The sequence below is a fragment of the Prionailurus viverrinus genome, chromosome A3 (assembly GCF_022837055.1).
Source record: "Prionailurus viverrinus isolate Anna chromosome A3, UM_Priviv_1.0, whole genome shotgun sequence".
Classification (NCBI taxonomy): Eukaryota; Metazoa; Chordata; class Mammalia; order Carnivora; family Felidae; genus Prionailurus; species Prionailurus viverrinus.
Window position 1 is genome coordinate 62,261,008 of NC_062563.1, and position 23,255 is coordinate 62,284,262.

A 23,255-nucleotide genomic window follows, 5' to 3' on the forward strand; every position below is an offset into this window, starting at 1 on the left:
GCTCTATTTTTTTTTTAAGATCCTTTTTTAAAGGATTCCATCTTGTTTTATCTATATTGTTTTTGAGTGTATTGCTTTTGTATTTATTTCTTAGTAATTGCTCTGCACATTTGTAGCATTTGTAACTCATCACAGTCTACTGATAGCAATGTTTTACTACTTTGTAGTATTAAAACCTTGCTTTCATTAAGATTCCATTGCCCTCCTCACTATCTATCTATCTATTTATTTATTATTTTTAATACTTGTTGGTTTATTTTGAGAGAGAGAGAGCAGGGAAGAGAGAGAGAGAGAGAGAGAGAGAGAGAGAGAGAGAGAGAGAGAGAGAGAGAATTCCAAGCAGGCTCTGTACTGTTAGCACAGAGTCCTACGTTAGGCTCAAAACCTCGAACCCATGAACCATGAGATTATGACCTGAGCCAAAACCAAGTCAGACGCTTAACCAATTGAGCCAGGGACCCAGGCATCACACCCTCCTCCCTTTATAAAATATAATTTCTGAAACATTTACTCTCCATACGTTGAACACAACAGATGTCCTTACAATTTTGTCTCAACCATCAAGTATGATTTAAGAAACTCATGAGGAAGGATAATCTATTATATTTATCCCTATTTTTATTTGTATTTTATTTATTTATTTTTGAGAGAGTATGTGCACAAGCAGGGAAGGAGCAGAGGGAGACCGTGAGAATCTTAAGCAGGCTCCTTGCCCGACATGGAGCCTGTCACAATGCTCATTACCATGAGATCATGACCTGAGCCAAAGTCAAGAGTCAGACACTTAACCAGCCGAGCCACCCAGGCACCCCTATTTATCCCTATTTTTAAAATATCTTTCTTGGGGTGTCTGGGCAGCTCAGTCAATTAAGCTACTGACTTCAGCTCAGGTCATGATCTCAGGGTCCATGAGTTCGAGCCCTGTGTCAGGCTGTATACTGAAGGTTCAGAGCCTGAAGCCCACTTCAGATTCTGTGTCCCTCCTCTCTCTGCCCCTCCTCCACTTGCACTCTGTCTTGCTCTGTCTCTCAAAAATAAATAAATGTGAAAAAAAATTTTTTAAATAAAAATAAATCTCTTTCTGTATTCTTGTTTCCAAGTCTTATTTTATCATTTTCTTTTTTTGGCGGGGGGGGAGCTTCGCTCAGCTTTCTTTAGGGGTAGGCATGGTAGTGACAAAGTTTTTAGTTTCCTTTCATCTGGTAATATTTGAATTTTTCTTCCTTTCCTGAAGGATGGTTTGCTGGATGCAGAATTCACAATTGACAGTTCTTGTATTTCAGCACTTAAAAAATGTGCTACTTCCTTCAAGCCTCATGATTTCAAATGAGAAATCCACTGCCATTGGAATTGCTGTTCTGCTGTAGGTAATGTGTCATTTCTCTTAGGTTGCTTTTAAGACGTTTTGTCTAATTTTTGGCAGTTTACTTGTGATATGTCTTGGCATAAACTTCTTTGGGTTTATCCTGTCTGGGATTTGTTTTGTAGGTTTACATCTTTCACTAAATTTGAGGAATTTTTGATCTTAATAGAATTTTATTTTCTGTTGTTTAACCTTCATTTCTGTAATTGACATTTTTTATAACTTTTTTTTTTTAACTGAGGTTTGTAGTTTTCATTTTTCTCAAGGGAATTTGTAACTACTTATTGAAACAATATTAGGCAGCTTTAAAATCTTTTGTCAGTTCAAGCATTGGATTTATCTTTGTTTTGGCTTCAGTTGATTGTCTTTTCTCATTTACCTTGTTTGGTCTTGTATAATAAATGAGTGATTTTCTATTGTATTTGGAAATGTTGTCTGTTAGAAGACTCTGGATCAATTTAAATCTTTTATTTTAGCAAGCATTTACTTTTTTTCGGTTTACTGGGATGGCTTAGGTTTCCTTCTCCTGTTCCTCATTTCTCAGTACAACTAAATACCTTGGAAACAACTTGGCAGACAACCATTAAAAGATTCTGAAAGGTGGAAAGAAGTTAGACTGGCTAGGGACTTCAGGACTTGAAGGATGACACTATGGTAGATTCCCTGTGTTTTCTTTTTATTTCCCATATACTCCAGACTGGAGGGGTCTACAACTTGTTATTGCCAATAGACATAGACAAACAGAAAAACCTGTTGTTTCTGGCCAAAGGACCAGGAAGGGGGAGCCCAGCAGGGACCTAGCTGTGAGACATTTACCCAGCAGCATCAGTGGACCTGGTCTGCCCACAGCAATAGCACCAGCACATATAGGGCAGGAAGCTCATGAATGGGGTGATCAAAAGAACAGGCCACGGTAAATGCTGTCCACCCATGGGTCTGGCATTCCTCTACCCAGCAACCTAAGCATACCGTGTGGCTGAAGGAAGTGCCTTCCACCTCTTTGTTGGCCTCAGAAGGTATCCACTGGGAGCTCAGGCAGGGCTAGAAGAATGAAGCAGGGAAGTATAGCATACAAAGACTTGTTACAAAACTAAATTGTCTTCAGAACTATAGACCACAAAAGTAGACTAGAACCTACATACCAAGTTTAAATGAGACCGTGTTTTGCTAACCACTTTAGATTAATTTCACCTAATCAAAGGGAATTTTGCCATTTAAATATGTCGAGTGGTGTTTAATGTGAGTCTCCACCATCAGTTGAGTTGTTGGTTTATTTGGTTCCGTTATTATTGGTTAGTCATTTTAACTTTACAATAGGTGAATCTGGTAAATACTAAAACTACAGTGCCTATTTCTCTAGGAAGTGAGTTCATCTTGGTTTGTTGGCTATATGTCCAGGCTCACTGTACTTCCTTTACTGCAAATTTTGGGACATAATTTCTCATAAAGTCTCATAAAATACTAAACTTAATTCCCCTCTTTGAATTTATTGCCTCAAATTTTAGTCCTCTTAGGTTACAGGTTTACAACTGAGCAGTTTTTAATTCCATTGTATAAAAGACTGGATTGCAGTCTTGAGCTAATAAATCAGGATGTAGATGCAGTAAATACTGGACTCTAGGAATCAACAGACTGATGTCCTAGTACTGGCTCTGAACTCATTCAACTTCTGTGTGATTTCTGAGCTACCCTTAAGGTTTAAAAAAAAAAAAAAAGTCAAAAACACGATTTCTCCTAGGTTGCTGAGATTTACTGCTTCCCCAGTCTGTTACCACCTGAAGGAGAATATCCTGTAAAGGGGCCCTTCCCTGATGGTCTTTGCTGGAATGTGGAAGAGTACCAAGAGAAAAAGGAAAAACTTAGGGGCATGAGACTCAGAGCATACTGGAGAGAAGACTGGGGCTACAAAACCACAGAGACATGTCTGGGATAAGTCACAGAGAGGAAAGGTAGGAATGTCTATGAAATATAGTACTGGTACTCTCAAACTTTTACCAGTTCTTTTTTATTGAAGCATAATTTATATGCAGTAAAGTATATACATCCTTAAGTACATGACTTTTAAAATTTTTACCTATGTATATACTTGTGTAATTGTCATCCAGATGAAAACGTAGAATATTAAAGCTTTGCCAGTATTTTTCACTGGGAAATCATTTTTCCCGTTCACTGCTTTAATGCCATAGTTAAAAATTGGTTTAATAGGCATTTATTTGTCTGTCTCATTTGTGCTGAAAATTCGATGTTCTACAAGATTCTGTTTAGCTTAATGAGATTAATATATGGCTATTTCTGAGAGGAAATATTTCAGTGTAATAGGTTAGTCGAGTATGCAAGTCCAAGGAATAAGACCAGGAGAACGGTTGTACTTAGGAAGAAAAGGCTTCATATAGTTAATGTGAGGTAGTGATTTGGAATCCTTCAAAAGCTATTGTATAAAAACAACCAAAGAAACAAACCATGTATAGAATACAGAAAGGAATGTTGGCTTTTTAAAACAAGGTTGCTGTGGTATAATTCACATACAGTAAACGATATACATTTAAAGTGTGTAGTTTGAGTTTTGACCCATGTACAACATGTGAAACAATCACCACACTGAAGATAATGAGCATATGCACCCTCCTAAAGTTTCTTTGTGACCTTTTGTAATGTCCTTCCCACCCCCTTAGCCCCAGGCGACTACTCTTTTTGCTTTCTGTTATAGTATATACTCTTATGCTATTTGCCTTTCACTCAGCATAATTGAGATTCAGCCATGATGTTTTTGTTTGTTTTTAGTGCCAAATAGGTTTCCATTGTGTGGCTACACTACAATTTGTTTATTCATTCACTCATTGATGGGAATTTGGGTCATTTCCCCTTTTGAGGTATTACAGATAAAGCTACATATAACATTCATGTACAAATCTTTGTATGCACATCTTTCATTTTCTTTTGGGTAAAAGAAACTAGGAATAAGGTGTCAGGGGTATATGCAACTTTAAGAAACTGCTAACTTGTTTTCCAAAGTATACCATTTTATAGTCCCATCATCAGTGTGTTAGAGTTCTAGTCCCTCTACATCCTTGCCAACATTTAGTATGGTAAGAATTTTTTTTTAGTCATTTCAGCAGGTATGTATTGGTGTTGCATTTCCTGAATGAGGACCTTGACCATATTTTAATATGCTTTGTTTTCATGGGCCATTTTACTGTCTTTGCTTACATGTTTGTTCAAATCTTTTATGCATTTTAAAAATTTGCATTGTTCATTTTCTTATTATTTAGTTGCAAGAGCTCTTTACATATTCTGGATATCAATCCTTTATCAAATGTTTTGCCAAGTATTTATTTCCAGTCTGTGTCTTTTATTTTTACTTCTGCAACAGCATCTTTTGAAGAGGAAAAGTTTTTAAGCATGTCATTTAAGTCCAATTTATCTTTTTATATTTATGTACATAGTTCATGATTTTTTGTATCCCACTTAAGAAGTCTTTGCCAAACCCAAGGTCACTGAAATTTTCTATGTTGCTGTATAGGAGTTTTGGAGTTTTAGCTCTTACATTAAGTTGTCATTCATTTCAGGTTGATTTTTGTAAGTGTGATTTTTGAGATACTGAGGTTCTTTTCCCCTTTCCCATATAACTATCCACTTGTACCAGTGTTGTTTAGAAAAATTGAATTGCCTTGATACCTTTGTCAAAATCCATTGACCATATATGTGGGGGCCTATTTCTGGAGTCTCTATTCTGTTCCATTTGTCTGCTGTCTTTGTGTCAGTGTTAGACTGAGTTGATTACTACAGCTTTAACCCTTAAAATCAGGCATTAAGTCCTCCGATGTTTATTTCCTTTTTCAAAATTGTTTTTACTGTTTTTGGGTCCTTTGTTTTATATATTTTAAAATCATTTTGTAAATTTCTACAAAAAGGTCTGCTGAGATTTTGATTAGGATTGCACTGAATATCTAGATCTATCTGGGGAGAAGTGATGTCTTAACAGTATTGAGTCACTTGATTCACAAGCATAGGATTATTTTTCCATTTATTTAGATGTTCCTTAATTTCTCCCACCATGCTTTGTCAAATATATCCCTTAGTATTTAATATATTTTGATGATATTGTAAGTGGTTTTTAATTTTAGTTTCTAATTGTTTCTTGCTAGTATTAGACATGTACTTGGCTTTTGTATGTTGCCATTGTATCCTGTCACTTTGCTAATCTTCTGGTAGATTTATAAGGATTTTCTACAGTGAAGAAGATATCTGTGTGTAAAGACAATTTTATTTTCTCTTTTCTACTCTACATGCCTTTATTTCTTTTTCTTCTTGGATTGCTGACTTTTCAGTATGTTGAATAGGAGTGGTGAAAGGGGACATCCCTTTTTTGTCTTTCATCATTTAGTATGATGTTAGCTGTGACTTTGGTACATGGCTTTCATTGGTGTAAGGAAGTTCCTTTTGTTCCTGTGTTGTCAAGATCTCTTTATTATGGAAGGATGATGAATTTTATCATATGCTTTTCTTGCATCTTTTGAAATGCCTGTTTGTTTTTTTAGTCTTATAGGTTGGGTTATGTTGTTGTTGTTGTTGTTGTTGTTGTTATTGTTATTATTATTTTGAATGTTAAACCAATATTGCATTGCTCAGATAAACTGTACATAGTCATGATGTATTTATCCTTTTTATATACTAATGGATTGTATTTGGTGAAATTTCAGTAAGAACTTTTGCATATATGATACTAAAGGATATTGATTTGTAATTTTTCCTTAAGTTTCTGGTTTTGGTATCAGAGTAATACTGGCTTCATAAAATGAGTTAGGAAGTTTCTCCTTTTCTATATTCTGGAGAGTTGATGTTAAATTGGCATTTTTTTCTTAAATATTTGGGAAAAGTCATCAATTAATCCATCTGGGCCTAGAGAGTTCTTTGTGAGATTTTTAACAGCAAAATAATTCATTTAATACATACAGGACTGTTCAAGTTAACTATTTTTTCCTGACTGATCTTCAGCATTTTGAATTTTTTTTTAAAATTTTTTTTTTCAACGTTTTTATTTATTTTTGGGACAGAGAGAGAGACAGAGCATGAACGGGGGAGGGGCAGAGAGAGAGGGAGACACAGAATCGGAAACAGGCTCCAGGCTCTGAGCCATCAGCCCAGAGCCCGACGCGGGGCTCGAACTCATGGACCGCGAGATCGTGACCTGGCTGAAGTCGGACGCTCAACCGACTGCGCCACCCAGGCGCCCCAGCATTTTGAATTTTTGAAGGAATTTGCCTATCTCATAATTGAAATTGTTGACTAAATTGACAAAATTATTAATGACATTTCCATATTAGCCTTCTTATGTCTATTGAAGGTATAGTTGTGCCAGTCTCTCATTTCTTATGTTTCTAATGTGTGACTTCCCCTAACTGACTAGTCTAGCTAGAAGTTTATCAACCTTATTCATCTTTTCAAACAAAAAGCTTTTGATTTCTTTGATTTTTCTTTATTTTCTATTTCATTTATTTGTGTTCTTTATAGTCTATTTTATTCTTTTTTAGGTTTAATTTGCTCTTTATTTTCTAATTTCTTAGGTAAGATATGGATGATTACCCAGTAGTTAAAAATGTGATGTTATTTGTTGTGTATATATGGATGCAATGTAGATGCTATATGCATATGCTGTATATCTTATAATATATGATTGCATATTAGAAATACATACAAAATAAAATCGCTGCACAGTAGCTGAGTTGACTTATTGATTGATTGATTGATTTTGAGAAAGTGCATGCATTAGAGAGTGAATGGGTAGGGAGAGGGACAAAGAGAATCCCAAGCAGGCCCCATGTTGTTAGTGCAGAGCCAGACATGAGATTGTGACCTGAGCCAAAATCAAGAGTCAGACACTTAACCAACTGAGCCATCCAGCACCCCTGCATATTATTTTAACAGACAGTTTTAAGATGGCTATAATACCACTGTAGTCCCAGACACTTCAGCAATTTATTGTTCTTGCCACAGTTAATCTGTGCCAGCAGTAAACATACCTCTGTAACCAGTATTTCCTAGTTGGCATAATTAAATAAGGACATTTACCATAGCTTGACATATGGCTTTTTAAAAGAGTATGTTTAAACATTCAAAATTTTATAAGTCTTGCATAAGTGATTTTCTGTTTTGTAAACTACATATTTAGAATATTCTCAAACTTCCAGAAATTTTCTAAGAATAAAAATAGACTTAAAAAACCACTCACATACCCTTACCCAGATTCACCTGTTATTTGAATAACTGCCAAACTGTTTTTCAAAGTGGCTGCTCCATTTTTTTACAGCCACCAGCAACTTATGGGTTTCCAATTTCTCCACATCCTCACCAATACTTATTATTGTATACCTTTTTGGTATAGCTATCCTAGATGTGTGAAGTGGTACCTTATTTGGGTTTTTGACTTGTATTTCTCTGAGGCCTGATTTTGAGTATCTTTTTATGTATTTATTGGCTATTATCTTTTTTAAAGAAATGTTTATTCAGATTCTTGGTCCATTTTTAAAAAGTGGGATATTTGTCTTTTTTTATTGAGTTGTAAGTGTTCTCTATACATAGTCTATGTACCTATCCTTTAACAGATAGGTCATTTGCAAAAATCTCCCATTCTGTGAGTTGTCTTTTCACTTTCTTAATTGTGCCCTTTGAAGCACAAAGGTTTTAATTCTGTGATGAGGTCCACTGTATCTCTGTTTGTCCTTGCTTAGCTGTCTTAGATGAAAAACATTGTCTAAGCCAACGTTGGGAAGAATTCACCTGTGTTATCTTCTAAGGGTTTTAAAGCTCTTACACTGAGGTCTTTGATCCATTTGGAGTTAATTTTTACATATGGTATGAGGTAGAGTCCAGCTTCATTTTTCTGCATGCAGTTTGCCAGTTGTCCCAACATCATTTGTTGAAAAGGCTATCCTTTCCTTCTTTGAATTGTCTTGGCACTCCTGTCATAAATCAGTTGATCTTAAATGTTATTGATCTTTCTGGGCTCTTTGTTCTATTCCATTAATCTATACATTTATTTTTATTCCTGGTATTACACTGTCTTGATTAGTGTAGTTTTGCAATCAAGAAGTGTGAGACCTCCTGACACAAAAACAGACCCTCAGATCAATGGAACAGAGTAGAGAACCCAGAAATGGACCCACAAACATATGGCCAACTAATCTTTGACAAAACAGGAAAGAATATCTAATGGAATAAAGACAGTGTCTTTAGCAAGTGGTGCTGGAAAAACTGGACAGCGACATGCAGAAGAATGAATCTGGACCACTTTCTTACACCATACACAAAAATAAACTCAAAATGGATGAAAGACCTCAATGTAAGACAGGAAGCCATCAAAATCCTTGAGGAGAAAGCAGGCAAAAATCTCTTTGATCTTGGCCACAGCAACTTCTTACTCAACACATCTCCAGAGGCAAAGGAAACAAAAGCAAAAATGAACTCTTGGGACCTCATCAAAATAAAAGCTTCTGCACAGTGAAGGAAACAATCAGCAAAACTAAAAGGCACCCAACCTAATGGGAGAAGATATTTGCAAACGACATATCAGAAGAAGTGTGAGACTTCAACTATGTTCTTTTTCAATATGATTTTGACTACTATGGGTTCCTTGCATTTTCTTAAGAATTTCAGGATCAAATTGTCAATTTGGAAAAAAGCAAGCAATTTGGGTAGTATAGGAATCTCAACGTTACTAAGTATTGCAGACTATGAACACGAAATGCCTTTCCATTTATTTAGATCTTTAGTTTCTTTCATTGAAGCTTTTTAGTTTAAAGTATACTAGTCTTTCTTACCCTTGGTTGTGGTATATTATCCTCTTTATATGTTGCTGGATGTCATTTGCTTTTTTTTTATTGAGGACTCGATAATCCATATTTGTAAGAGATATATTTGTAGTTGCTTTTTTTGTGTGATAACTTTATCTGATTTGGTATCATAGTGTTAAGGCCTCTGTTTCCTCCCCTGTTATATTTTGGAGGAGTTTGTGAAATATTGGTGTTAATTCTTTAAATATTCGGTAAATTCATCAGTGAAGCCATCTGTCCGTAGGCTTTTCTTTGTGGGAAGATTTTTTGATTACTAACTCAACCACTTACTATAGGTCCATTTAGATTTTCTATTTAGTCTTGAGTTAATTTCAGTAGTTTGTGTCTTTCTAGATATTTGCCGATTTCATCTTGGCTGTCTACTTTGTCAGTGTGTAGTTGATCGTAGTTCTTCTCTTATAATCACTTTCCTGTAAGGTTGGTAGGTTCTTTTTATTTTTGTTAAGTCAGCAGTAATGTTTCCTGTTTCATTCATGAGTTTTTGGTTGGTCAGCCTAAGCTGAAGATTTGTCAATTTTGTTAATGTTTTCAAAGAACCAAATTTTTGTTTCATTAAGTTCTCTGTTCTCAATTTCAATTATTTTCACTCTAACTTATATTATTTCCATCTTTTTACCTGTGTTGGGTTTGGTTTGCTCTTCTTTTTCTAGAAGAAGGCCGATTAGGCTATTAATTTGAGATCATTGTTTTATTTTAATATAGGCATATATAGCTATAAAGTTTCTTCTGAGCACTGTTTTCACTGCATTTCATCAGTTTTGGTATTTTGTGCCTTTGTTTTCATTTATTTCAAAATATTTTCTAATTTTTCTTCTGATGTCTTATTTGACACATTGGTTATTTAGGATTGTTTTTGTTTGTTTTTTTCCTCCAAGTTTTTATTTAAATTCTAGCTAGTTACATGCAGTGCAATATTAGTGTCAGGTATGGAATTTAGTGATTCATCATAAGTGCCTCCTTAATCTGCAGCACATATTTACCCCATCCTCCGTCTCCCACCTCCCTCCTTCAGTAACCAGCAGTTTGTTCTCTGTAGTTAAGAGTCTGATTCTTGGTCTACCTCTCTTTTTTCCCTGTGTTCATTTGTTTGTTTCTTACATTCCATGGATGAGTGAAATCATATGGTATTTGTCTTTGACTTCTTTCACTTAATTAACACTCTCTGGCTCTATCCATGTTGTTGCAAATGGCAAGATTTCATTTGTTTATGGCTGAGTATTATTCCATTGTGTGTGTATATATACACACACAAACACACACATGTACATACCAACCACATCTTCATTATTCATACGATTGTTTTTTTGGTTTAAAAAAATATATATATAGGTATTTTATATATATATATATATATATATATATATATATATATATATATATATATAAATATATACACATTAGAGAGTGAGAGTATGAGTGGAGGAGAGGGGCAGAGGGAGAAAGAGAGAGAATCTTAAGTAGACTCCATGCTCAGCACAGAGCCTGATACAGGTCTTGATCCTACAACCCTGGGATCATGACCTGAACTGAAATCAAGAGTTGGACACTCAACTGACTGAGCCACCCAGGTGCCCCCATAGGATTGTTTTTTGATTTCCACATACATTTTGAGTTTTTCAAATTACTCTGTTATTGATTTCTAATTTTATTCCAGTATGCTTCGATAAGACACTTTGTATGACTTCGATGCCTTTAAAGTTATAACTTGTTTTGCCTAATATATGGTCTGTTGTGGAGAAAGTTCCATGTGCACTTGAGAGTGTGTGTTCTGTTGTTGGATGGAGTGTTCTATTGATGTCTTTTAGGTCTAGTTGGCTTCTAGTGTTGTTCAGCTTTCCTCATTTCCATGTTGGTCTTTTGCCTAGGATTTCTACCCATTTTTGAAAGTGGATATTGAATTCTCCAAGGATTATTTTGAATTTATTTCTTCTTTCTTTTTAATCAGTTTTTGCTTCATGTATTGTAGAGCTGTCTTGTTAGGTGCCTATACATTTATGTTTACTACGACTTCTTGATAGATTGATCCCTTTATCATTATGAAATGTCTCTTTTCTCTAGTAATAATTTTTGTCATTCTTGCCTTAAAAGTCTATAGTGTTTTTAGTGATTGCCATGGGGACTGACGTCATAATTTATAACATTCTGGTTCAGATTAATACTATGTATTCTTCAAATATTCTTCCTACCCTCTTTGTTCTCTCCTCTTCTGGGATGCCAGTTGTATGTATGTTGGTATTTTGATGGTGTCTCTTAGGTTACTGAGACTTTGTTCATTTTTCTTTTTCTTTTTCTTTTTTTTCTTTTTTTTTTTTTAATTTTTAAAGTAATCTCTACACCCAGTTGGGGCTCAAACTCACAACCTTGAGACAAGAGTTGCATGCTCTATTGACAGCCAGCTAGGCACCCCTCTTCATTCTCTTCATTCTTTCTGTTTCTCAGAGCAGATAATTTTAATTGACCTATTTTCAAGTTTGCTGAATTTTTTTCCTCCACTTGTTGAAATATGCAGTTGATTCCCTGTAATAGTTTTTAAATTTCAGTTATTGGACTTTTCATGCCCAGATTTCTATTTCCTTTTCCTGATTTCTTTTTAGTGGTATTTTCTTTTTTCTTTTTCTTTTTTATTGTTTATTTTTGAGAGAAAGCGACAGAGACAGAGTGCGAGTGTGTGAAGGGCAGAGAGACAAGGAGACACAGAATCTGAAGCAGGCTCCAGGCTCTGAGCTGTCAGCACAGAGCCGGATGTGGGGCTTGAACCCACGAACTGTGAGATCATGACCTGAGCTGAAGTTGGACACTTCACTTCACTGAGCCACCCAGGTGCCCCGATTTATTGATATTGTCTATTTGGTGAGACAACATTCTCATACTTCTCTTAGGCTTTTGTTTTGTTTTGCATATGGTTTCCTTTACTTCTAATTTATTTACAGTAAGTTATGTAACATTTTTGTATAGTAAGTCCTGTGTTTGGACTTTCTTGGGAACAGTATCTATTCGGTGCATTTTTGCCCTGTGTATGGGCCATATTTTGTCTTTTTGTTGTTGTTACATGCTTATAATATTTCATTAAAAACTAGGGAATTTGGGGGCTCCTGGGTGGCAGTCAGTTAAGCATCTGACTTCAGCTCAGGTCCTGATCTCACGTGAACTCATGTGAGTTCGAGCCCCGTGTCAGGCTGTGTGCTGACAGCTCAGAGCCTGGAGCCTGCCCCAGATTCTGTCTCCCTCTCTCTCTGCCCCTCTCCCGCTCATGCTTTGTCTCTCTGTCTCTCAAAAATAAATAAACTTTTTAAAAAATATTTTTAAAAACTGGGTAATTTCAATTACTGTACTTTTATTTGGTTCTTCTTATAAATTCTATCTCTTTATTAATATTCTCTACTTTGTGAGACATCATTTTCATACTTTCCTTTAGTTCTTTAGCTATGGTTTCCTTTAATTCTTTGAACATTTTTAATACAGCTACCTTAAAGTGTGTGTTTAGTAATTCTAACACCTGACTTTTCTGAGCAACACTTTTTATTGAATACTCCTTTTCCTCAGGAGCATACACGTGCATGTCTTTCAACTTACTATTGAAAATGGGACATTTAAAGTAATATGTAATTTGGCAACTAACGATCTAGATCTGGGAGGTTTTTTAATTTGTTTTTGAGTCTTTTGGATTTTTATGTAGATAATTATGTAACCTGCAGATAGGGACAGCGTTACTTCTTTTCCAATGTATATGTTTTTGTTTCTTTTTCTTTGTTGTAGTGATTGGAACTTCTAGTACTGTGTTAAGAATAGCAAAAGCTACATCCCTGACATGTTGCCAATCTCGCTCTTTAACTATTAAGTAAGATATTACCTAGAGGTTGAGGTAGTTCTACTCTTCTGTCTTGTTGAGAGTTGAGCGTTTTTGTCACAGTGGGTGTTGGATTTTGTCAGGTACTTTTTCTGTTTCAGTTGATACAGTCAAGTAATTTTTCTTCTTTAGGCTGTTGATAATGGTAAGTTACATTGGTTGTTTTTAAATTTTAAGCCAGTCTTGCACAACTTCAATAAATCTCATTGGTCATGATGTGTAATTTTTATACATTGCTGGATTCAATTTGTTAGTATTTTGTTGCACTTTTTTTTGGTCCAAGTTAATGAGACATAGTGTTATAGTTTTTTTTGTTTTTTGTTTTTCTAATACTGTTTGGATGAGTTTTTTAGAGAAAAATTAGTAACATATGTAACACAAAATTCAGTATTAAGCTGTTCATAAGTATACAATAGAATAGCATTAATTGCATTTTTACTATTGTGCCACCATTATCTATTCCAAAACGTTTTCATAATTTCAGACAGAGACTCAGTAACCATTTAGCAATAAACCACATTCCACCTTACTTCAGCCACTAGTACCTCTAACATACTTCCTGTCTCAATGAATTTGCCTATATTAAATATTTCATGTAAGTGGAATCACAATATTAGTCCTTTTGTGTCTTAATTATTTCACTGAGCATAATGTTTTCAAGGTCCATCATGCTGTAGCGTGTATCAGAACTTCATTCCTAGGGTCGCCTGGGTGGCTAAGTTGGTTAAGCGTCTGACCTCAGCTCAGGTCACGATCTCACGGTCCCATGAGTTCAAGCCCCATGTCGGGCTCTGTGCTGACAGCTCAGAGCCTGGAGCCTGCTTTGGATTCTGTGTTTCCCTCTCTGCCCCTCCCCCATTCATACTCTGTCTCTCTCTCTCAAAAATAAGTTAACATTTAAAAAAAAAAAAAAGAACTTCATTCCTTTTTATGACTGAATAATATTCTATTGTGTTTATAACCATGTTTTATTGGCACATTCATCTGTTGATGGACACTTGGGTTGTTTCTGTTATGTTTGGAGACTTGGGTATTATTTACATTTTTAATTTAGCAGGCAGTCAGCCTGTTTAGGTTATTATGGAGATTCTTTTGTGAGCTGTGGTTCCAGTAACAGCTTAATTTTCACAGCATTTACATTGGTATTTTGGTCTGCTCTGGTGCTCTCCCTAATCCCTGCCTGTGCTGGGAAGGGGGAGCATAGTAAGATGTACTTAAGTGTATTTATTAGTGATTCTCTGTTGCTTGTTCAGAGTAGTTGGTGCTTCTCAGACATTCATTTGAAAGCTTAAGGTTACTGATTTTTTAAGTAAATTAAGCACTTTGGGATAAAATGAAAATTAATTATGGTATTTTATCATAAAATTTATTTTGGAAATATATGTGCCTCACCATTTTAGGTGTATGATGTGTATCTGGCACATTTGAGTTGCATAAAATTGTATTTTGACTTTTAGTAAACAACGTGAACACAGCCTTTTTTAGGGAGCTGGTAATATTGAATGGTCTTGGTAAAATTAGAATTTGGCATATCTGAATTCTTTTGCACTTTTATTTATGTTTTTTTAATGTTTTTATTTTTTTTTGAGAGAGAGAAAGAGCACAAGCTGGGGAGGGCAGAGAGAGGCGAAGACACAGAATCTGAAACAGGTTCCAGTATCTGAGCTGTCAGCCCGAGCCCAGCATGGGGCTTGAACTCATGAACCTCAGGATCATTACCTGGGCTGAAGTCAGACACTCAACTGACTGAGCCACCCAGGTGTCCTATCCTTTGCACTTTAATGTGAGAAGAAGATAACTTAGGTGTATATTACGCCTTTCAGATAAGAAAATTAATGAGGGGAAAATAAGGTTTCAATAATAAAATATCTTTATAGATGTTCAGTCCAGAGTGTTCAAAATTTTTGTTAGTGAGCATTTGTTGAAGTAAAATACTGAGCAAATGTAACTTTAAAGAGTTATTAATATCATTAACAGTGGTGAATTCTGAAGTAATAATGCCATGATTTTAACCCATTTTTTAATTTGCTATTTTTCAGACTTTGTGCTAGATGACAGGCAAACCACAAACTAGTTACAGATTGTGGTAAGAGTTAGAATAGGGTAGAGGATAGAGGATAACAGAGAGCTGTCTGGGCAGTCATGGAAAGCCTGCCTCAGGGTTGGCATTTAGGCTGAGATTTGAAGGAGGAGAAGAGACTAGCCATGAGAAGAATATTCCTACCAGGAATATTCCTACCAGGAATAGGACATAGGATTTGGGGGCCCTTCCAAGTCCTGCTTGTGTGGCCTTTTGCTTCCTGGTGATTAAAAAGGTCGCTTATTTAACTAGTCCACCCTCCTAACTTTGTGAGTGAGGAGACCATGAAGGCTAGAAAGTAGAGAATCAATGGTGACAGGCTACCATTCCAATGCCTCACACACACACACACACACACACCCATACACATATGACATATTCTGCTTATTTACATTCATTGTTTTCATGAATTATTTTAGAAGATGTGTGAAAACAGGCAGTTGCAATATTCAGGAAAAGAAATCTCTAGCTAAACAAAAAAAAAAGAATAGTAAAGATTTGACTTAAAGGGAAGGTGTTTTTCTTTTGTTATTCATTACTAAATGAAATAGAGAAGTAAAACTCAATTTCTGAACTTCTGTTTTGAAAGTGAGTGATTCAAGACTCACTTTCATGGTGATTTTTACAGTGTATGGCAATGTGTTTGTTCCTCTCAGACCTCCTGGGGATGTGGGACCTTAAAGGACATCTTATGGAGCCCAGCTACACAGAGTGAATGCCTACAGAATCATAAAAGCCGAGATCTAAATTCCTTCTGTTTATATATCCTTCTTTCCTCACTTTTTATTAGAAATATATGACTAATTATAGAAATTAGTTTGCTTCAAGGTGCTATCAGTCAAATTTATTTTAATGTCAAATTTATTTTAAAAGTAAATAGTAATGGGTTTAGAAGCATAGATTCTGGGGTCCTTTTGGTGGAATTTATAGTCTGTCTCTAGTCACTTTTCTTGCTGAGTGACCTCAAGCCTAACCTCACTGCCTGCTTATCTTAAAATGGAACCTATAATGTCTAGGTCATGGGATTAGTTTGAAGTTTAATAATATAGTGATGATAATTATTAGATGTTATTCTCATTTCTGTTACATTGGATTGCTGTTTGTACTGGGGAGCATTGGGACAGTTTGGGATTCATTTAAAGTGTAAATTTAGCAGGGCACCTGGGTGGCTCAGTCAGTTAAGCGTCCAACTTCAGCTCAGGTCATGATCTCGCGGTTCCTGCGTTCAAGCCCCGCATCAGGCTCTATGCTGACAGCTCAGAGCCTGGAGCCTGCTTCAGATTCTGTGTCTCCTTCTCTCTCTGCCCCTCCCTTGCTCGACTCTGTCTCTCTCAAAAATAAACATTAAAAAATGTTTTTAAATAAATTAAAATTAGGGGGAAAAGTTCTTGGAGTGGAAGTAGCTTGTAAGTTGTGGTTTTGAATCTGGAGATGGGAGAACTTGACTTGCTTTGGTTACTTTTTATATTTTATAGCCTAACATTGTTAACACGTTAAATGGTTAAGTATTTCTCTAGTGTCAGTTGTGTTTTTCTAGGCATATAATTTGAAGTTATTATAACTGGTCATTTAAAGTGAAATATCTTTTTTTTTTTTTTACTTATGTTTGAGAGTGAGAGAGAGTGAGCAGGGGAGGGGCAGAAAGAGAGGGAGACTCAGAAACTGAAGCAGGGTCCAGGCTCTGAGCTGTCAGCACAGAGCTGGACGCAGGGCTCAAACTCACAAACTGCAAGATCATTACCTGAGCCGAAGTCAGACGCTCAACCAACTGAGCCACCCACGTGCCCCTAAAGTGAAATATCTTAATTTATTTCATGTCTGAGTTGAATGCTATTCATTTCTACATCTTTTAAGGAAAATTGATGATATATAACACAGTATTTTAATTTCAGGGGCTTTATAAGACAGCTGCTGATATTGTTTTTGACCAAGGTAATTCATGTTTTTTTTTTAAAGCTCCTAATTAAAAATGCAATACAGCCAAATTATGTTCCTGCCTTTATCTTTATTTAGTGAAGTTCTCATATTAGCTAAAGGTCTGATCTAGCTTGATGATGGGAAGTTAGGCAGTAGTCATCATATCATAACTAGTAGCTTCCAAATATATCATGTTTCTAGTACCTTCTGTGATGTCTCTCCTGGTCAGATGGGGGCCCCTGAATATGGGGCAACCCTAACGGGTGGAAGCTGGTCGTGGAGGTGGTAAAGGAATTCACCCGAGGCAGAACAAAGGAAATAGAAGGTTATTGAGTACATCACAAACAAGTGGTAGGTAGGACAGCAAAGCAGTCTGCTGGCCAGGAAGCCGTGGTAGGGGGCTGTAGTTAAAGAGGGGAGGGGAGGAGGTATGGGAGCTTACGGAATTTACCTTTTTTGGTGCCTATGCCCTGGTGTAAGTAATCCATTGGTCAGCTAAGTCTTAGGGATGTTTTGAGGTGGGTTGCCTAATGGGCCTGTTTGTATTCAACTAGGGGGTTGAGGGTCACTCTGGACCCTGTTACCTTACTCAGGTTTCCCTTGTTCAAATTGCCTAAATGTGGCTACTTTCTTACTGGTTTCCTCTGCTGATTAACTGGAAAGCTTCAAACTAGGAGCTCCTACTTTTTGTCTCTTCCATTGTAAGCATATGGCTATTCAGTTAATCTTTGTTAGTTCATTGTGCCCTGAGATCAATAAATCTCTCTTAAACGGGAGTATAACAAAAAGATATTTTCTGAGCATCTGAAATTTCAGTTTATGTTAAAAGGTGGAGGAAGGGTTAGAAATGGGGTGGGTGAGCTAGGCAGAGCCTTTTACATTCACAGTATGAATCTGAAACTAACTATAAGCTAGGACTAGATAACAGCCGGAAGATCATTTGCATCAGCGAATGCAAATGCAATACTTACATCTGGGCAAAAAGGTGGGATTTTACTCATGCACTCAGTATTTGGAGTGTTCTCTATGTACTGAAAAGTGATGGGGAATGAGCAGTGGAGTAGGTTGGCACTATGGTTGAAGAGAAGCACAAGAAATGGAGGACAGGACTTTCCCAAAATAAGATCGGGATGTGATTACTAGAACAAGGGAAAAGTGATGCTCAGCAGGCAGGAAATACCATCCAGTTAGGTAATGTAACCTAATTGGCTTGTATCTCACCTTGCTGCTTGGCTTTTAGCTTTAGTCATACCGGAAAAGCCAGGTACATGGGATGAAACAGTAAGCTGCTTCCCTGATGAATACCCAAAGACCAACAAAGACGAGTCAGTGAATGTTGTATTAAGCCAAATGAAATATCATTACTTCATGTTTTTAAAGAATAAACTTTTTATTTTATTTTTCAAAGTGTATTTATTTTTTTAGTAATTTCTACATCCTATATGGGGCTCGAACTCATGACCCCAAGGTCAGGAGTAGCACGCGCTCTTCCAACTGAGCCAGTCAGGTGCCCCCCAAAATAAACTTTTTACTTTAAAATATTTTTAGATTTATGTAAAAATTTTAAAGATAGCACAGGGTTCCTATCCCCCTTACCCTTTTGTCTATTGTTACCTTACATCAATATGGTACTTTTTGTTTTTGTTTTTTGGTTTTTTTTACAAATAATGAACCAATATTAATACATGGTTATTAACTAAAGCCCATATTTTATTCATATTTCCTTAGTTTTTACCTCATTTCCTTTTTCTTTCCTAGGATCCCATTCAAGATACTGTATCATATTTAGTAGTCATGTCTGCTTAGGCCACACTGGTGTGTTACAATCCTTTAGACTTTCCTTGTTTTCAGTGACCTTGGCAGTTTTCAGGAGTACTCGTCATGTATTTTGTAGAATGTTTCTTGTTTGGGATTTGTCTGATGTTTTTCTTATAATGAGATTGGGTTATGTGATTTTGGGAGGAAGACCATAAAGTACCATTTTAAAAAATTATTTTTATTTGTTTTTTTTAAATGTTTATTTATTTTGAGAGAATGAGCATGCTTGTGCATGTGTGCATGGGGGAGGGCCAGAGAGAGGGAGAGAATCCCACGCAAGCTCCTCCTCACTGTCAGCACAGAGCCCGACATGGGGCTCCATCTCAGGAACCATGAGATCATGACCTGAGCTGAAATCAGGAGTTGGATGCTTAACTGACTGAGCCATCCAGGTGCCCCTTACTTTTATTTATTTATGTTTTTTATTTGAGAGAAAGAGAGAGAGTGTGTGTCTGAATGGGGCAGAGGGAGAGAGAAGAGAGAGAGTGTGTGCGAGAGGGGCAGAGAGTGGGGGGGGGTGGGGGGGCGGAGAGAATCTTAAGCAGGCTCTACACTGAGTGTGGAGCCAGACATGGGATTCAATCCCTGACCCTAGGATCATGACCTAAGCCAAAATCACGAGTTGGACACTCAACCAACTGAGCCACTCAGGCACCCCTAATGTACCATTTTTATTATGTCATATGAAAGGTACATACTGTCAACATGACTTCATCGGAGATGTTGAATTTGATCATCTGACGAGGTAACGTTTGTCAGTTTCTTCCACTGTAAAATTACTCTTTTTTCCCTCCTTTTCAAACTGTTTTCTTTGGAAGGAAACACTTTTGTTAAAAAGTTTCCCACATTTGTTAAAGGGTGAGGAGTTACGCTCCATCTTCTAGATACATAAATTGTTCAGAAACCATCCTGGATGGCTCAGTTAAATGTCTAACTTTGGCTCAGGTCATAATCTCGCGGTTCGTGAGTTTGAGCCCTGCGTTGGGCTCTGTGCTGAGAGTTCAGAGCCTGGGGCCTACTTTGGACTCTGTGTCTCCCTCTCTCTCTGCCCCTCCCCTACTCATGCTCTGTCCCCCTCTCTCTCTTTCTCTCTCAAAAATAAATAACATTACAAAAAAAATTATAAAAAGCAATCTGCCTGGCAGTTTTGTCTCTTCTCCCAGCTTATTTATTTATATCAGTATGGACTCATGGATATTTGTTTTATACTTTGGGTTATAATCTAACACTGTTTTATTGCTTAAGTTGTTCCAGCTTTGGTCATATCGGAACTCTTTGTCTTAACTCTTTCACTCCTTTGACAAATTCTCATCAGTACATTATTTTTTTGTTATTTTGATGGTTAGCCCTTTCTCACTTTCTGGCACCATGAGATGCTCCAATTTCATGTTGTATATATCTTGTCCTGGTCCTTAGATTGAGTCATTTCTCTAAGAAGCCTTTGTTCCTTTTACTAGAGAATGGTATTAGAACCCAAGATCTGGATGCTAGGTCTGCACTATGCTACTTGTGTGTTATTACTTCTAGGCCCTCTCAACTGGCAGAGCAAGAAAATATATATGTGTATATATCTGTAACCTCTGCATGTATACATATTTATAAATATTTCTATATGTAACTCTCTGTATCTATATTAAACTAAACGTGAGTTCATACTGATGTTGTCAACTCAGTTTATTACCACATGGAATATTACAGCTTCTTTTCCTTACTTTTGTATAAACTCTTACTCCAGTAGTGACAAGCCAGACTTTCACCATCCATGTATTTAATTGTTCAATTCCCGTATTCCATGTATAGTGGCATCAGAATACTTAACCTAAGCTCCCATGAGAAGTAACTTTATCAACCAGAATATAATGCTTATATACAATTTCTTTCACCATTAGTCTTAGAGATTCCCTCACTTTCACATTACTTATGTCAGCTCCTCCTTCCACTTTACCCCTCCTTCAATGAGGCGGTTTCATACATTTGTAATAGAGCTAAATGGTTTTGTCATATTCTGCATTTCATCGTGGGATCCCCTGATCTCCAAAATGATTTTTTTAATTGCATACATTAGATTCACTCTAAAGTTCTGTTTTGAAGAATGTGTAGTGCTGTGAATCCACTGTTCCAGTGTCATATAGAATCGTTTCACTGCTCTGAAAAATTTCCTTTGCTTCACTTATTCATGTCTTCCTTCCTCTCCCCAAACTTCTAGCAACCATTGGTCTTTTTACCATCTCTATAGTATAACCTTTCCCAGAATGTCATATCCTTGGAATCATACAGTGTGTGGCTTTTTATTTTATTTTTTGTTACTGAATAATATTCTCTTGTAGGATGTACTACAGTTTGTCTATCTACTCATCTATTGAAGGACATCATCTTGATTATGTCCAGTTTTGGGTGATTATGAATAGAGCTGCTATACAGAATTGCTTGCAGATTTTCATGTGGGCATAAGTTTTCAAATCAGTTGCATAAATACCTGTGAGCGCAATCACCAGATTATATGGTGAAAGTTCAGCTTTCTAAATATCGTGTTTGCACTATACTCAGTTTCTTGGAACAGAATAATCTCCTCTTGCCATTTTCCATGCCCATTTTCTCTCCAAGTCTCTCTTGACTGATGATGCCAGGTCTTGTCATTGCTATAAAAGAGCAGATGATACAGAACGTCAGCTTATCTTTCTTGGGGGAAGTAGAATCCTCTAATGATCTTTTCCATGTGCTTGTGATATTTTTGGTTAATCTGTCGGTGAAAATAACCAGTTGCATCTAGTTGAATTTGACTGTTTTGTGCTTTCTGGGAGTATAGCAGGAATAGATATTTTGCAAGTGGCTTACACTGCCTATAGGTTGTTAAAAACTGCTTTCTAATTGGGTTGTATTGTTTTATTTTTAAAGCATTTCATAGTTGCTAAAATCCTGAAGTATCGCATTTTCCTCTTTAACCATCACCCTCAAGCAGTACGTTTTTTTTTTAATGTGGAATTGTATTTATTAATTTTAAGGTAAAAGATATTTAAATGAAATTTATGTTCCTGTAAAGTGATAGTATGTTTTGTTTCCTTCACAGCATTTATTCAGTCGGAGAGCATAATAGAAGTATTACGTTTTGATGATGGAGGACTACTACAGGTAATTTTATTTTAAGTTGAAAAATTATCTCAGTGTCAAACCTTGAATAATATCCGATTGTTATTTACCTTTAAAAAGTGTAACTGATTTCTTTGAAATATATTTTATGAGCTTTATATGCAGATAGGTCAATAGAGTCATTAGTAATAATAAAAGCCTCCTTAGCTATATGAATTACCTTTTAAATTAGATATTTCTGGGGAGTGTTGGAAGGTTAGGTTGGGAGAGTCAGATCAGGAGCAGTGGAATTGGTGGTTAGCGCTGTAAGTATGGGTGTCAGACCTCAAAATATTTACCTGGAAGAGGACTTCTCTAGAGTGTAAGTTCTGTAGATGTACATCTATATCACTTTTCTAGTTGCCAGTCTAAGCCACATCTTTAAACATGTTATACCTAAAATTAGAAAGTATAATCTGATGTCCTTCCTTTCAGACCTAGCATAGATATCCCATGAAGCCCATTTTAGTCTTCCTAGCTAAAAACCAGTTCTAGAATTTCACAGCTGAAAGAGGGAGAGTGAAAGCAACTTAACTACCCCTCTGATTTTTATGACTGAGGTGTTTTCTTCCTTCTTCCAAACTTTTATTGTATTTGGTACTTGTCTTATAGTACTTACCACTTTTGTAATTATAACATCAGTTTTCAAGTACCATCTATTTGGTAGCATGACGTACGGTTTTTCCAAGGTTTAATTTAAGAAAGGTGCTGAAGATCCCATGACTTTATGGTAATGGGGCTGGTGTTAGAATTCTCGTCTCCTCACTCCAGGTGATTGTTTGTCTCTTTCCTACATGGTGCTGCCTATGATGTATTTATTTACTTAATTATAACTAAATACATGACTTAGTTCTGAAAAAATATTCCCTGTAGCTTATAATAATGTCAGGAAACTAAACGTTACATTAAGGCAATATATAAAAAATAATTGTGCTAGAGACCTGAAATAAGATTTCTGTTTACATTTTATCATAAATTTAGATTTCAGACAATAAGCCAAACAAAGAGAGCAAGGAAAAAAGTGATGGGTTATAATGTTCCTTTTCTCTGAAAATAAAGCAAGTAAGTGTTCTGAATGTTAACTTTTTCCTTGCTTCCAAATTTTTAAATAAATATATCATTCATACCTTTACATAACTGATGTTGAGAAACACAGCAGGCAGTGGCTGCTTGGTACTTACAAAAAAGTCTTTGTACAGCTTTTTATATTGAAAAACTGAATAAAAACTAAAGATATATAATGTCAAATTTTAT

General features: G+C 36.1%; 1 protein-coding gene and 1 long non-coding RNA gene across 2 annotated transcripts in view; one reads left to right on the forward strand and one right to left on the reverse strand.

Annotated features, from left to right (window-relative positions):
• The window catches only part of LOC125161668 (uncharacterized), a 33,224-nt gene extending 15,888 nt beyond the window's left edge, over positions 1-17,336 (reverse strand). The window contains exons 1-2 of the long non-coding RNA XR_007150716.1: positions 17,262-17,336; positions 2,333-2,404 (exon numbers count right to left, since the gene is read on the reverse strand). This is a non-coding gene — a long non-coding RNA (uncharacterized LOC125161668). The remainder of the gene's footprint in view (positions 1-2,332; positions 2,405-17,261) is intronic.
• The window catches only part of TMEM131 (transmembrane protein 131), a 238,990-nt gene that overhangs the window by 38,900 nt on the left and 176,835 nt on the right, over positions 1-23,255 (forward strand). The window contains exon 2 of the mRNA XM_047851472.1: positions 21,943-22,004. Within this exon, the coding sequence (XP_047707428.1) occupies positions 21,943-22,004 (62 nt within the window). The remainder of the gene's footprint in view (positions 1-21,942; positions 22,005-23,255) is intronic.